Raw genomic sequence first — 14,493 nt, forward strand, 5'->3', positions numbered from 1 at the left:
ATTAATTATTTTGTTAGAACTCGATAATTATCCTAATTATATTTTAGATTTTTTATATTTTAAAATAAGATGTTTATCCTTTATTTGATTATGTTTATCTACAGTTAATTATACGAATTTAAACATGGAGCTTTAATAAGTTGTACTTATGCATAATTACTTGTAATCTTGAATTTTAAGTAATATGCATTAATATCCAATACTTCATGCATAAAAAATGGTTTTTAAGAGTTTTTGTATATATATGTATTATGATAATAAAATTATTTCAAAATCATGATTGCTTCTTTTTTACCATAAATATTATAAACAAATTATATCATAACAGAAATTTATAGAAAAAACATATTTTAAAAACGCGTTTTTTATGCATTTCACTTTTGTATAATATATCAAGAATCGAAATTCTTTAAAACACAAATGCGAAAATGACTAGTTTTGATCTCAATATTTTTTTTCTTGATAAAGATTGTATTTATAATAATATTTTACGCTATGCTGATTTTTATGACAATATTTTGTTAAAATACAAATGGTTTTAGTACATCTTTTTAATCTTGACAACTTTTTAAGCACGCTGATTTTATGATTTACTTTTTTTTTAATCTTGACTATTGTTGTAATAGAATGTTTGTGTTTAATTGCATATTTACAATTAACTTGATCGAGTTTTATTAAAATAAAAATATCATATAAATATGTTATATTCTGTAATTCTTTATAAAAAAAAGTAGGTATGTTCTACAAACTTTGTCATCATAAATCAGTTATTATATTATAAAAAAGTTTGTTGCATTTACATCTAGAACAATTGATGATTCAAAGCTAGTCATGCATCACAAAGTTTGTGGTCATAAAAATATATTGCATTATATAATGACCATAACATAAATTTACTACCAATCATAAATCAGTGATAAGTTCATATATGTTTAATGGTGCAAAGGGCAAACTAGTGCATAACAATGCACATACCACTCCCCGATGAGGGAAACCAACCATCAATGTTGTGTGCTATTGAAATTTCGTGTTGATGCAAACATGTATTAAAACTGTAAATATCAATATACATGGATGATATAACAGCAATAATAACCCATACACATAATATACAATTACATTGGAGTAAATTACACTTAAAATTTATGAAATTTGTCATTTTTATAGATTTGATCATCGATCTTCATTTATTACAAAAGAATCCTCCACCTATTTAATTTGTGTTGGATTTGGTCCCTCACACTAATGACCATCCAATTTCTCCGTTAAGTATGAGGGTAAATCGGTCATTCTATTATTTTCATATATTTAATCATTCTTAATTAAATTTAAATTTTGTTTATTGATTTTTAATAAAATAAAACCCTAAAATACACACTTTCTCTATCGTCATCTTCTCTCTCTCCTCACTCCTTTAATCTCCATAGTCCCTCCCCTCTAAAACCAAATTAATCTCCACCGACACCACCTCCATCGACAACGCCACCTCAATTGTTGGCGCCAATTTCATCCCATAAAACTGTTCTTCATCTATTTGGTTCGTGACACAGATCTATATCTCCTTCCCCGTATCCTTTCTCATTCTCAACACCATATCCCCCTTACTCTCTCTATCTCTCATCCACACTCAACTCGCAAGATCTGCATTCCATCACCGCCATCAAATTTGCATTAAACTCCTACCACCATCACTAGGCGGCCACCACCACCAAACTTGCACCTGACTCACACCATCACCACCAGAGCATACCATCCGTCGTCTAAAAAAGGTGAAGCAACCTCTCCCACTAGGTCTGTCATCTGAAATTGGTGGTGAATCCATATTTGAAATCCATCTCTAAGTTTTTTTTGGTAATACTTCGTTTCAAGGTTGTTGGTGGAGGTGAACAAATCTATATTGGTGGAGATGCCTTTAGGTGGAGGCTAAGCAAATCTAAGTTAACAAATCTGTTTTTATTTTATTTGTTTTGAGTTAGGATATTTAGATGTTCTTGATTTTTCATTGTTCTTTATTTGGGTCAGGTTTGTTCATTTTAATCTTTTGTACAATTTGTATAAAGAATTAGAATTAAAAAAGATTTAGGATAATGATTTTGAATTTTGAGATGTTCTTAATAGTTAAGTAAGGAAGATGGATATTCAAATAAAAAGAAAAAGAAAAAGAAAAAGAAAAAGAAAAAAATAATAATTGAAAACTGTTAAAATAGTGGAATTTTGTGAAAAGACTCAAATGCCCTTGAGTTGAAAGGGGAAACTGGATGGCCGTCAATGAGAGGGACCAAATCCAATACAAATTAGAAACATGGAGGGTTGTTATGTAATAAATGAAGATAAATGACCAAATGTGTAATAAATTACAAACCTCATGGACTAAATCTGTAATTTACTCAATAAATAATTAACAAACATTAAAGTGCATAAACTAAAAGGCATTTGTTTCAGTATTGTTCGCGATTTTGGCTACGACTTAGGAACAAATCACCTGAATATCAAAAAACTGAAGATTTAGCCTCTAAACTTCATTGCATCGGGAAAAGTTTTCCCTATGCTCAAGTTGAGGAGTTCAAAAACCCTTCAAGCCCTTTGCTCTTCTTGCTAAAATTCCTTTCGGTGGATATGGCAAGTATTATCAGGACAATTACTAAATTGGGAGTTTGTTTCACTTTTCAACCTCTCCTGATAACAAGGATTTTAACCCATCGCATTTATAGGTGAACTTTTATGGTAATCGTGGTTTCTAGGTCAGTGCGTAATTATGGGTTAACTTTTATGACTTGAAGGGCTTCAACAGCGTTGGATTCATATCCAGGGTAGATGAGATTTTCCACTACATCCGCCTGAGGCTTAATCAGTACAGCACAACCCAAGTGGTTGACATTCTTATGTTTTACATACATCACAATTAGCTTATAAAATAGGATAAAAACTATTTGTCCCAAACTTCTATTCTCCTTGTCCACCAATTACATGGATCTACATCATCAATTTTTTAACGAAAGAAAATGTAAAAATATATTGAATAAATTTATACTAAAGAAAAGATAATGACGTGGTTTCTTATGGGAAAGAGAAATTTGGTCCATGAGATATATGAGGTATTGATATGCAACGATACATATTCCAAAGTTCAAACATGCAAACATAGAAGTTTAAGAACATGTTTAATGTCTATCTGAATCAAACTATCACAAATATGCTCCAAAGATATTGCATCATATATGTGCAGACATATTATATATGAAGAGCAAAATAGAAGACACGGGTTCGATTCCCGTTGTCCATCCAAAAAGGTTAATTTTTTAATACCATCGCTCGGCTCATAAGCATCCACGAATATCAACAAATGTTTGGTCAAAACTTAATTATGACGAAAATGTTCCTAGACACTGTATAATTAAAATTAGCTACCAAATTGAGGTGTTGAAAAGCTCGATTATGTAACCGACACCCGTAACATCAGTCGTTGTTTTTGAATTTGGAATTAAATCAATTCCTCTTATAAAAAAACCATTTTAAATATATAAAATTTGATTTGGATATGAAAAAGAAGATCAAGATTTTTATATTGAGCGTAAACAGTGGAGTTGTGGTTGGGTATGGAGAGAGAAAATGGTTGCAACTTTTGTAGATACCCAAAAACTTTATTGAGAACCGTTCGGGTTAAAATACCCGTCAAGGGCTTACGCTAAAATCCCTCTTTGCCCTTCTCCCATCGGCCTCCTTTCTCTGATACAAGAACCTTCTCTCTTTCATCCATGGCCTCTCCATCTCAAGCAAGTCTCCTTCTTCAGAAACAGCTTAAAGGTTCAATTTTGTAGCCTGTCAATTTCGATTTCTTTTTTTTGTTTTTGTTTTGTATGTCTATGTATGCTAATCCGATGATGATCCGTGGTTTATTTTTCTAGATCTCTGTAAAAATCCTGTTGATGGATTCTCGGCGGGTCTCGTTAATGAAACTAATCTATTTGAATGGAGTGTCACAATAATCGGGCCGCCTGATACATTATAGTGAGTTTTTTTGATTTGTTTTGCTGTTCCAAAATTGAATCTATCCGTGTAGGAACTTGATTTTGTGGATTCGGGTTAATTAGGGTTTTTAATTGTTTGTTGTAAATTTTGGGGGGTTTTAGTTGGTTTAGGCTATCAATTGGATGTATCTACTGCCTGTTCATGAATTTGGCCTCATTTTTTTGGGTTTTTAAGGAGTTTATTTATAATGAAACCCATCAAAATTCATTGTTTTTTTTGTGAAAATCTCACAAGTTTCTTGATCAATTATGCCGCCTCAGGCTACATTCTAGTGAGTTGTTCCCCCTATCCATGTTTCTGTTCAAAGATTGAAGCTTTATGCTTTAGGTTTGTGCAATTAATGTGAACTTTTTCTGTTGGCTTTGAGATGATTGTGATTATTTACTTTCATGTGTTTGGGTTTTTGGTTTTGGATATTTGTTTACATGTGTTCAATTATGTTTCTTGGGGATTTTGATATAAAATTTCAGAATTTTTTAGAATCAATTTATCCAATTTGAGTATTTTGATATTAACATTAAGTCGCACAATCGGTCATCAATCACATTTTGATTTAAAAGTTCTGAGTTTTTAAATCAATTTGCAAATTTGAGTGTTTTAATATTAACGTTATGTTGTAAGAAAGATTCTATTCATCTATTATGTTACTTTTGTATAGTTTCAACTGATTCTTGTTGGAACGTATGATAGGAGGATAATCATAGAAATTTTCGACATTATCCTATGAAGGATATTTTTCTGACTCTTGGTTTGTTGATTCATTGTTTCAGCGAGGGGGGGTTTTTCAATGCCATAATGACCTTCCCACAAAATTATCCAAACAGCCCTCCGACAGTAAGATTTACTTCAGAGGTTTGGCATCCGAATGGTTAGTAGGGTGCATCTGCAACAAATTTTCATAGTATCTACCTCTTATGATGTTCTCCTTATCACCAAAGCACTTAATACTTCATAGAGTTTCTTTGAATAGATGTTTCCTTTTGGTGTTGTACAGTTTACCCTGATGGCGAGGTCTGTATTTCGATTCTCCATCCCCCTGGTGATGATCCTAACGGCTATGAGCTTGCAAGTGAGCGCTGGACACCAGTCCATACGGTATGTCATTGTTTCTTTTATCAGAATATATGTTATGTGCAAGGCGCATTCTTTGTGTGTCATTGTGCATAATATTCATGAATACGAAAGATGTTTTACATGAATACCACAACTATTGTGCATAAACCTTGAGAGCCAACTTAATTGGCAAATAAATGCTAGGCCTTGTGGATCCTCCCCGTAGGTCGCTAGTTCAAGTCTCCATAGCCCATAGGGCCACTGGATTTTCCTGCCTGTTATCTTCAGGGACCTATGGGATTAGTCAAGGTGCGCACTAGTTGGCCCAGACACCCACGGTTACCCAAAAAATATATATCGTGTATATCAATTAGGATATGCTTCTTTCATGGAATATTCTTCGCTTGCCTCTCTTAATCTTTGCGACAGGCAAAGCTCTTGTTCAAATGGCAAGTAGTAGTTACTCATGGTCGTTGGTGCTTTCGTATTTTTATGTTCATAATCTGGTCAATAGCCAACAAGACAATCTCCATTAATGTTGATTCAGAATCTCATATGTGTAGAACCAAATTGTTTTCTTCATTAGTCTCAATTTGTTTCATCTTTGCTTATATGAGTGCATATTTGCATGAATTTGAAACCAAACCTAACCAAACCAATCCATGTTGGAGAGATATGGATGTGGGGATGCTTGTGCTGTTGTGCATGATATGTGGATATTTGGAGTTGTAGCATCTTAAAAAAAATTAAAGATACAAGAGCTTACTTGTAGATGTCTGTATATTTACATAAATCTGAAACCAAACCAAACGAAGAAAGAAGGTGCTTCATGATTAAGACGTTAAATATATAAAACAAGACAAATATTTAAGCTTGAGTATGATAGTGATCACTATTTACTCAAGATGCCGATGATAGTAAAGTATGTTAGAGACATAATGAGCGATTGATTTTTCTAACCATTGTACATCGCTTCTTGTTACAAGCAAACCATTGTTCTTATAAAATGGCCGCAAAAGCTGTACAATTATGCAAAAATAAAGTTTTTTTGGTCAAAAAAAATGCCACATATAACGGATTGATTTATCTTTCCACAATTTTTCAAATCGTTCAAATATGCCCATTCTTGCAAACTATAGATTCTTGTTATGTTTTCGCAAGAACGATGGTCAATTTGTAAAGAAAAGAAAAGTACACTGTTTTAAAATACCAACCACCCGTAATTTACGAATTTGTTTCCTCACCTATTATCCTTGTTTACTCTATCCCGTTGTATTCATATTCATGGTTACATTCCAATGTTGCACCCGATAGGGGGATTTTGCAATGGATTGAAGCACACATGCTTTCTAGAGAGCAATTGAACTACCAGTTAATGGTTTCATAAGCCATCCTTCAAACGTTTTTATGGCACCAGATCTGCAAGCTGTTTTGTTTGGCTGATTTGGTTTCTTATGTGTTTGAACTTTCCGTATTTGTTGATTGAAAATACAATATTTGCAGGTAGAGAGCATAGTCTTGAGCATTATATCGATGCTCTCCAGCCCTAACGATGAATCTCCTGCTAATGTGGAAGCTGCGGTAACAAACATATTCCCTCTTATTCTTAGATTTCGTGATTTCAGATTTGATTTCGTGGTGCATCAAAATGCTATCTCACATTTGTTTTCGTGATTTCAGAAAGAATGGAGAGATAGAAGGGACGAGTTCAGGAAGAAAGTTGGTCGATGTGTGAGAAAATCGCAAGAATCTATGTGAAACGGATGTGGTGAGTCCTTATGGGTGATTTGGTCCGTGCGGAATTGCCATGTTAAGTTTCTTATTTCATATATTCGTTCTATACTCTTATTTTGCTTTCCTTTACTTAATGTTATGGCTTATGAAAACAACTTTCAGAATGTCATTTTTGGGACACCTTTTTTGGGTCTGCTTGTGAATTTCTTTTTTTTGTTGACTTAAAAAACGTTATTCAAACCAACGAGCTTGTATTTGGTCGTTATGAAGTCGTGTATCGGTTTCTTGAAACGTATGTAAGATCGTTCTTTATATTCTAAGTTGTTTGCTACTTGTTTCTTTCCACACTTGAAAATGCATATTTATTAATAAAGTGTATCTGATTCCACACATGTTACAATACTGTGTACTATCACACCAGCATGCTTAACCACACCAAGAACCTACATTTGGCTTAACCAGCAGTCGTGTTAGTCCTACATGGTCGAGCCAGATACTTTGTAAATCTCACATGGTTGGGCCAAACTCCATTATTATACTAAACACTAAATCAACATTATATAGATTTAACATCAAAATCATACCTCAAATTAAGCGTTTCCTCCTCAACACACTGCTACCATTTCTACTTCAAGAACCTCACCAGAAACTCTGTTTCTTGTTGGAGAGAGTTTATGTATGTGATTACCCTTATTAGTGATGCCATACAGGAGTTCAAATCCCAACTTAACCCCCTCTCTTGTTTTCAAGCCTCAACGGTTAACCTTGAGGAGAAGTTGGCTCACCGACACTAATCTTGCTCGGAATTAACCCGCCGCCGACAGATGTCCATTTCTATCGGTCATAAAATCAATCAAAAAAGAAAAAGCAGACAGGGACAGTTTGATTCTCTAAACAAGTAGGGGCCGTTTACTAAATGCTTATCCGGTAAGCGCTTACCGGATAAGCATGGCAAGGGCCGTGAATCTTACTTGGTAAGAGCGATGATCAGGATGGAGAGTCTTATCCTGTAAGTGAAGGTGATGACTTTTACCTGATAAGTGAGAATGACGTCCTTTATCTGGGCAAATTGTTGCATATAGTACCGTTTTGGTGGATTACAGTCTTACCCGGTAAAGTAAGTTAGAGTGTAGACTTTTACTGGTAAGCGCTTATCGGGTAACCGTTAGGGTAATAGGCCCCTAAGGCTTGGGTTTTAGGGCTCCTTGTAAGTCACCAGTTCGAGCCCCTTGAGAAATACGAGGGTTTTTTCTGCCTACTCTTCAGGATCCATGAGATTAATTGAGATGTGCACAAGTTGACCTGGACATGTTTTATTTAAAATATATATATATGAGCTCTCCAAGTTAAGCCCCTCATGCCTCCATCGATTTCATTTTATTTTTTTAGGTATAATTTCCATGAATGAATACTTTAGCACTTAATTTAGAATTTTCTTTTCATCGGGGCTGTTTACCAAATACTTACCAAGAAGTGTTTAGTAGCAAAAGTCATCACCCTCACTTGCCTTGTTGAGTGATATTCTCGGTCATCAAAATGGATTGTGGTAAGCGTCTTTTACCCAGTAAGCATTTGCTGGATAGAATTTTTTCCGTTACTTACCGGGTAATATTGTTGAACCTTGTTATGCCTCTTATCAAGTAAAAAGATATCAACCCTTGTCATGGTTTCTGATAAGGTAAGTGATACCGAGTAAACACTTACTCACTAAGGTTTTGGTAAACGACCCGTTAAAGCAGTCCTTGCATATATACATAACAAAGGTTGTGTTATGTCTCCAAGGGGTAGCTAAGAAGATCGATGGTTAGAAATTGAGTAGAAGATGTAGCAAAGACATGAGATCTTATGTTTACCCCCCATATATAATTGGGTCATAACAACTTTGATTTCAAATGCTTGTGGCACTAAATCAGTATCCATCATCAATTAATCTTTCTACCATTTTTATTAGTTGTTTTATTGGTGATATGCAGCATAAAGTGTTTCCAATAACTTTTCATCTAATGTCATTTAAAAGAGATTTAGGGGCCATTTACCTAAATGTTTACCCGGTAAGTGCTTAATGTTAAGAGTTTAACACTATAATTTTATTTAGGGAAAATAATAAGGGATTGAAATAAAATAAATGGAAATGGAAATGGAAAAATAGAAGTTATGTTAAGAAACAAACTACGGTTTATGACATTCCTTTCTTTAATTTATCATTCTTATTTTAGGAAGTCATTCTATTTACGATGAACCAATCAGATTATCCTCGAATCCTTGTTATGGAACACATTGGCTACGCCACCATGTTGGCTACATTTGCTCGCCTCTAATGTATTATACCATTATTTTCTATGGTAATTTGTTATGGTCAAGAAGTCATTCAAATATCACTTGGACGTCCAAATATAATGAATGACGTTGCAAGAGGCTTAACGGGATACATCGCACCTCAAAAATGGAACGAGCTAACTCATTCATTCCTTAATGTATTATTTGTTGTTGAATAAATTTAGATCTAAAGTCACAGTATTTTGAGCAGGCCCGTTCCTGATATTTTATGGGCCCTGGACGAACATAAAAATAGGGCCCACTGTAAGAAAGAAGACTTTTAACAACGACTTTTGTCATCACTAAAAATCCATTTATGACCAGAAAGAGTATATAACATGTTGTCATTATAACTTGTGCCGGAAACATATCATCGCTAAAAAACTCATCGTCAAAGTTCATTTTTCTTGTAGTGACCCTCAGTAAGTACAGAAATAAACTCAATAAATGTTTTCATTAGTATAAATTGAGTACAAGAAATGCTAATAATTTACTAAGGAAAGAAATCATATTTATCTTTATTATAGATATATAAGAGAATACTTATATTTACGTACTTTTATTAGGTAATTTGAAGCCAAGAGTATAAAAACTATGGTTGAGAAATTTTTATAACAAGTAAAAATCTTTTTAGTTCATTATAAGAAATATGTGTTATTTTGATATAAAAAGAGAATTCGTGTGAATGAAGTAATAGTGAGTGTCAATGAGAGATCAATAATAAAGAAGATTATCAAGGTTTTCTAGACAAGTAGATAAATAAGGATCAATAAGAATATGAAAGAAAAGATTATCCATTAAGAACCAATAAAAATAAATAATGAATTAACATATAATATGCAAACTCAACAAATGATTGTTTGAGCACTTAAATAGAATCTTGTGTTATGATGGAATCGCAATGAAAGATATATAAATCAAACAATTGATGAAAATATTTAAATTCTATTTTCCTTCTTTTTTTGCTCAACTAAAATAAGATGTTAAGATTGAAAGTTTATATAACATGACATATATAAGAGACATTACTAAATACATCTGGTAGAAAAAAAATATTGATTAATCATAAAACCATGAAACACGTCACAAATTATAAGAACAATAGAATAATTGTCAAACAATAGTAAAATATTTTATGTAGAAGCAAAAATAGATAATAATAGTCAACAAAAATAATTTGAACAACATAACCAAATAGCAATAGTCAATGGAAGCATATATTGATAAAAATATCCAACAATAGCAAACACATGATCTTAACGTTGAATTGTTGAAGCACGAAAACAGTCAAACATATAGAGATAGCAAAAACTATTATCATTGAACCTTGTTGGAGATAAAAAAAAATTATAGTGGCAAGAAACAATAGCATATATAATGAATGACTAATTAATTTTTTATTTTATTCTTTAATGTAATTAGTTGATATATTTTTAGCCCTTATTATCACCTAAATTCTTTTTGCCTCATATTATATGCTACAAGTTTTTGAGTTTCTTTAATTTATTAAAATTTTTAGACTACTATTGTATTTTAAGGAAAAAATTTGGACCCCTGATATTTTTGGGCCCTGGGCGTGCGCCCGTGTCGCCCTCCCCCAGGGACGGCCCTGATTTTGAGTATTATGACATTGATTCTTGTATAACTCTATGACCCGAGTTATAAGTAGGATATTCAAAAGTAAGAACCCGTCATCCAAAAAGTAACTTCATACTTATACGTCTCGATAGGCCAACACTTATACATATAAATCATTTCATATCATAACAATGAGCGTACTAACGCAACATGCTAAAATAGTTGTTTGGTAGAATTTTATTTTGGAAACATATGTTATATTTTTTTTAGTTTAATCCCATGTTAGGTCCAAACGACCTAAACCGATTAAACCATACCGTCTTTTCTAGTACAGTTTGACCGGCTTGGTCACTTGATGTCAAACCGCTCGGTTGTCAAAAAATTTCTAAGCCATCACTTTGGTATGATTTATTGTTTTTGAAGGTTAAACCGCTTAAACCGAACCACAAACACCCCTAACCAAAGCTATTAACTACTTATAAGACTCGTTGATTAGTGGAGCTTCATCATCCCCTCCCAATAAGCACACTTAGCTCCTTGCTTTCAATTGAACATTGGTCCTACTTAGTAACTACTAAAAATTGGCAAAAAGAAAGTTTGTGTAACTAGTTACGGAAGAAAAGTTTTTCTTAAAAAAAAACCAATAAACTTTTTCATTTTGAATGGTTTAGTTTTTAAACTATTTTTTGAATGAAAAAACCATTAAACTTTCTTATTTTAAATGATTAAATTTTTGAATTGTTTTTTTGAATGAAATAAAAAACACTAAGCATTTTCATTTTAATTGATCAAGTCTCTGAACATTTTTTTTAATAAATAAGTATCGCACTTTTAAAAATTAGTTACCTATATTCTTTTAACTCAAGAAAGGTTACATTAACTGAGTAGTAAAAGTCTGGTGATTTATTTATTTATTTATTTTTAAAAAAATTAGGATTTTAATCATTCAAAATGTGAAAATTTAATGGTTTTATTCAAAATAATAGTTCGGGAACTTAATCATGCAAAATTAGAAAGCTTAATGGTCTTTTATTGAAAAAAATAGTTTATGAACTAAACCATTCAAAATAAAAAAGTTTGTTGGGGGGTGTATGGGACTTTTCTCACTTTAAAATAGTATTATATAAATTAAATAGTAAATTATGTTTTTCATCCCTATAGTTTGTTGAAAATTGCAATTTATGTCCTCATGGTTTAGAAATTGTGATTTTCGTTTTTATGGTTTATAATTTATTACTATTTTCATCCTTAAACTAATTCTTACATTTTTTTAAGTACAGGGAACCAAATTAGTACAAAAAAAAATTTAGCCACAAAAACTAAAACAATAATAAATTATATAACGAAAAAAGCAGTGATTTATAAACTATTAAGACAAAAACCATAATATCTAAATCACAAGGATGAAAATCGCAACTTTTAACAAACCATAGAAACAAAAAACGTAATTTACTCTAAATTAAATTAACGATGGAACTTTGTACAAGTTAGAAAAACAAGGGTCAAAAAGGACATTTGGCCAAATTTCAGGTTTGTTTTAGTAAACAATATTAAAAAAAGAGGAAATGTGGCTGCTGGGATTCGAGCCCAGGTCTCCACGGCCACAACGTGGAATTCTTACCACTAAACTACAGCCACTTTGTTGTTACTTTCTTTAAACATCAAATATTAATACTTACATTAAATTATTTAAAAAATTTAATGTTTAATTATAAAAGAAAATTTCTTAAAATAATAAAAGGTAATTTGGTTAATAGTTCATATGAGCTAAATTTTATTTGTACATTTTTATTTTAGAAAATTCTTGATTGAATTTTAAATAAATATATGAAAATTTTCATATAATAGGAACCATTTTTAATTTTTATTTAATTAAATTAGAAATTTAACTTTTTAACAACCATCCTAACTTTGTTATTATTCGTTAAAACAAAATCTAAAAATATTGATGAATGAAAACATTAAATCACGATGTTATAAAATCTTGAAATAATAGTCTTCTAATTCATACGACATACTATTAATCAATCAAATAAAACTACATCATATGTAGTCTTAGATCATCGACCGTGAAGATTCTTACAAGAACTATGAATGGAAACAAGGCGAGTTTGATCAGCCTCATCCCTGATTCTCCGATCCTATCTGTGTCATCGTTCCTGTCGCACCGTGGATGGGGAATCAAATCCCTCTCTTTGCAAATATGGGTTCAAACCTGGCTAATGCCGAGCTTGTCGTCTTTCAAAAATACGTTTAATTATACATATATTGTTATAGGCTTTGTCTAAACACATTTCTAACATACCTTATAAATTTTAAATTAAGAACTAACATGTGTACTTAATTATGGAGTGTAACTTGTTTCAAATTAATTAATAATCTCCAAATTAAATATATTTAAGAGGTCTAATATGTGCAGCCTAAAACGGGGTGTACAATTCAGAGTTGTACTAAGCTTCCCAAATAACATTTTTATTTATAAACGAAACTTAAAACATATTTACGACCCAAAATATTATCATCTAACTGTTCCCAAAAGTTTATATATCACTAATATTACAAAAAAGAAACGGAACTTATGACTTCCATGTGTAGCTTAATCTCAATCCCTCATCCCAATCTTGAAGTGGTACCTGAACCCGCCGAGGTAACAATACAAACCTCGGCTGAGCAATTTCGTACAGTGGAGGAGGGATAATGTATATAAACAATGTGAAACAATATAAAATTCTATAAATTAAAACCAAGGCAATTGCAACGGATAATTCATATAGCATAATATCAAACGTTGGAATCATTTATAAGAAAATCAATAAATCATCCTTATTACAATAATACTTTGTCAATCTGATGATCAGTCCAATCAAACTTGGAATGTCGGTGTCGGACACAACACCACCCATCCACCGATAACCAGTTTAATTCTGGTATTCGGCTCTATCTAGTAATCGCCTCTATCCAGTAACCAGACATTTTCGGGTATTTAGCTCTTGGATGCATCCTACATACTTTATTTGACTTGGCTTAGTCTTTACGATTAGTTTGGAGTAACTGTGAGATTCAATCACAACCACAATTAATGAATAAATTAGGAAATCAATGTTTTTGGTAATTTGACTTAAGTTTTTAATTAAAGGACATTCTACGTATTTAATTTTTTTTATCTCTCATCTGTCTCTCTCCCCTGCTTCCGGCCTCCGTTAAACCTTATTTCGACGAACACCATGCAATATTCAAAATAAACCAAGATACACAATGTGATATCCAAAACACACCAAGTAAACTTCGAGAATACTATGATACCAATTGTGGTACCATTGTGATACCAACTAATACCACTATGATATCATTCGATGAGGACGTTTGAGGGGGAGATCGAGGGGAGTGTCGATGTAGATGGTGGTTAGTAGTGGGGATGGGGGAAGGTCGTCGGAAACGGCGTCTTGGTAGACAAGATGACCGAAGGAAGTCATCACTTGTGGGAGGAGGCCATCAGATTTTGGTCCCTGTGTGTCCATGTGTTTATATATATCTATACTATATTATAAAACATTTGAAAAAAACTCTTGAAAACCAATTTTTATACGTAAAGTACTGTTTAATAATGTATATTACTTAAAACTCAAGATTACAAGTAGATTGTACATAATTACAACTTATTAAAGCTCTATATCTGAATTCGTGTAACTAAGTGCTGATAAACATAATCAAATATAAGATAAACATCTCATTTTAAACATAAAAAATATAAAATATAATTAGGATAATTATTATATTCTAACA

At 32.2% G+C, this 14,493-nt stretch overlaps 1 protein-coding gene and 1 non-coding gene across 2 annotated transcripts; one reads left to right on the forward strand and one right to left on the reverse strand.

Moving 5' to 3' along the window:
- The first annotated feature begins 3,635 nt into the window (after nt 1-3,635).
- On the forward strand, nt 3,636-7,155 carry LOC112525369 (ubiquitin-conjugating enzyme E2 7). The gene is made up of 6 exons (XM_025135476.1): nt 3,636-3,804; nt 3,906-4,008; nt 4,800-4,897; nt 5,024-5,124; nt 6,586-6,663; nt 6,763-7,155. Exons 1-6 carry the CDS (start codon nt 3,756-3,758, stop codon nt 6,838-6,840), a joined length of 507 nt encoding a protein of 168 aa, XP_024991244.1. The 5' UTR covers nt 3,636-3,755; the 3' UTR covers nt 6,841-7,155.
- A 5,121-nt stretch (nt 7,156-12,276) lies between these two features.
- TRNAH-GUG lies at nt 12,277-12,348 on the reverse strand. Its single transcript has one exon. It is a non-coding gene; the product is annotated as a tRNA-His (tRNA).
- Nucleotides 12,349-14,493: the final 2,145 nt, after the last annotated feature.

Source organism: Cynara cardunculus (genome assembly GCF_001531365.2).
Source record: "Cynara cardunculus var. scolymus isolate 2C chromosome LG 13, CcrdV1, whole genome shotgun sequence".
In the NCBI taxonomy this organism is placed as follows: Eukaryota; Viridiplantae; Streptophyta; class Magnoliopsida; order Asterales; family Asteraceae; genus Cynara; species Cynara cardunculus.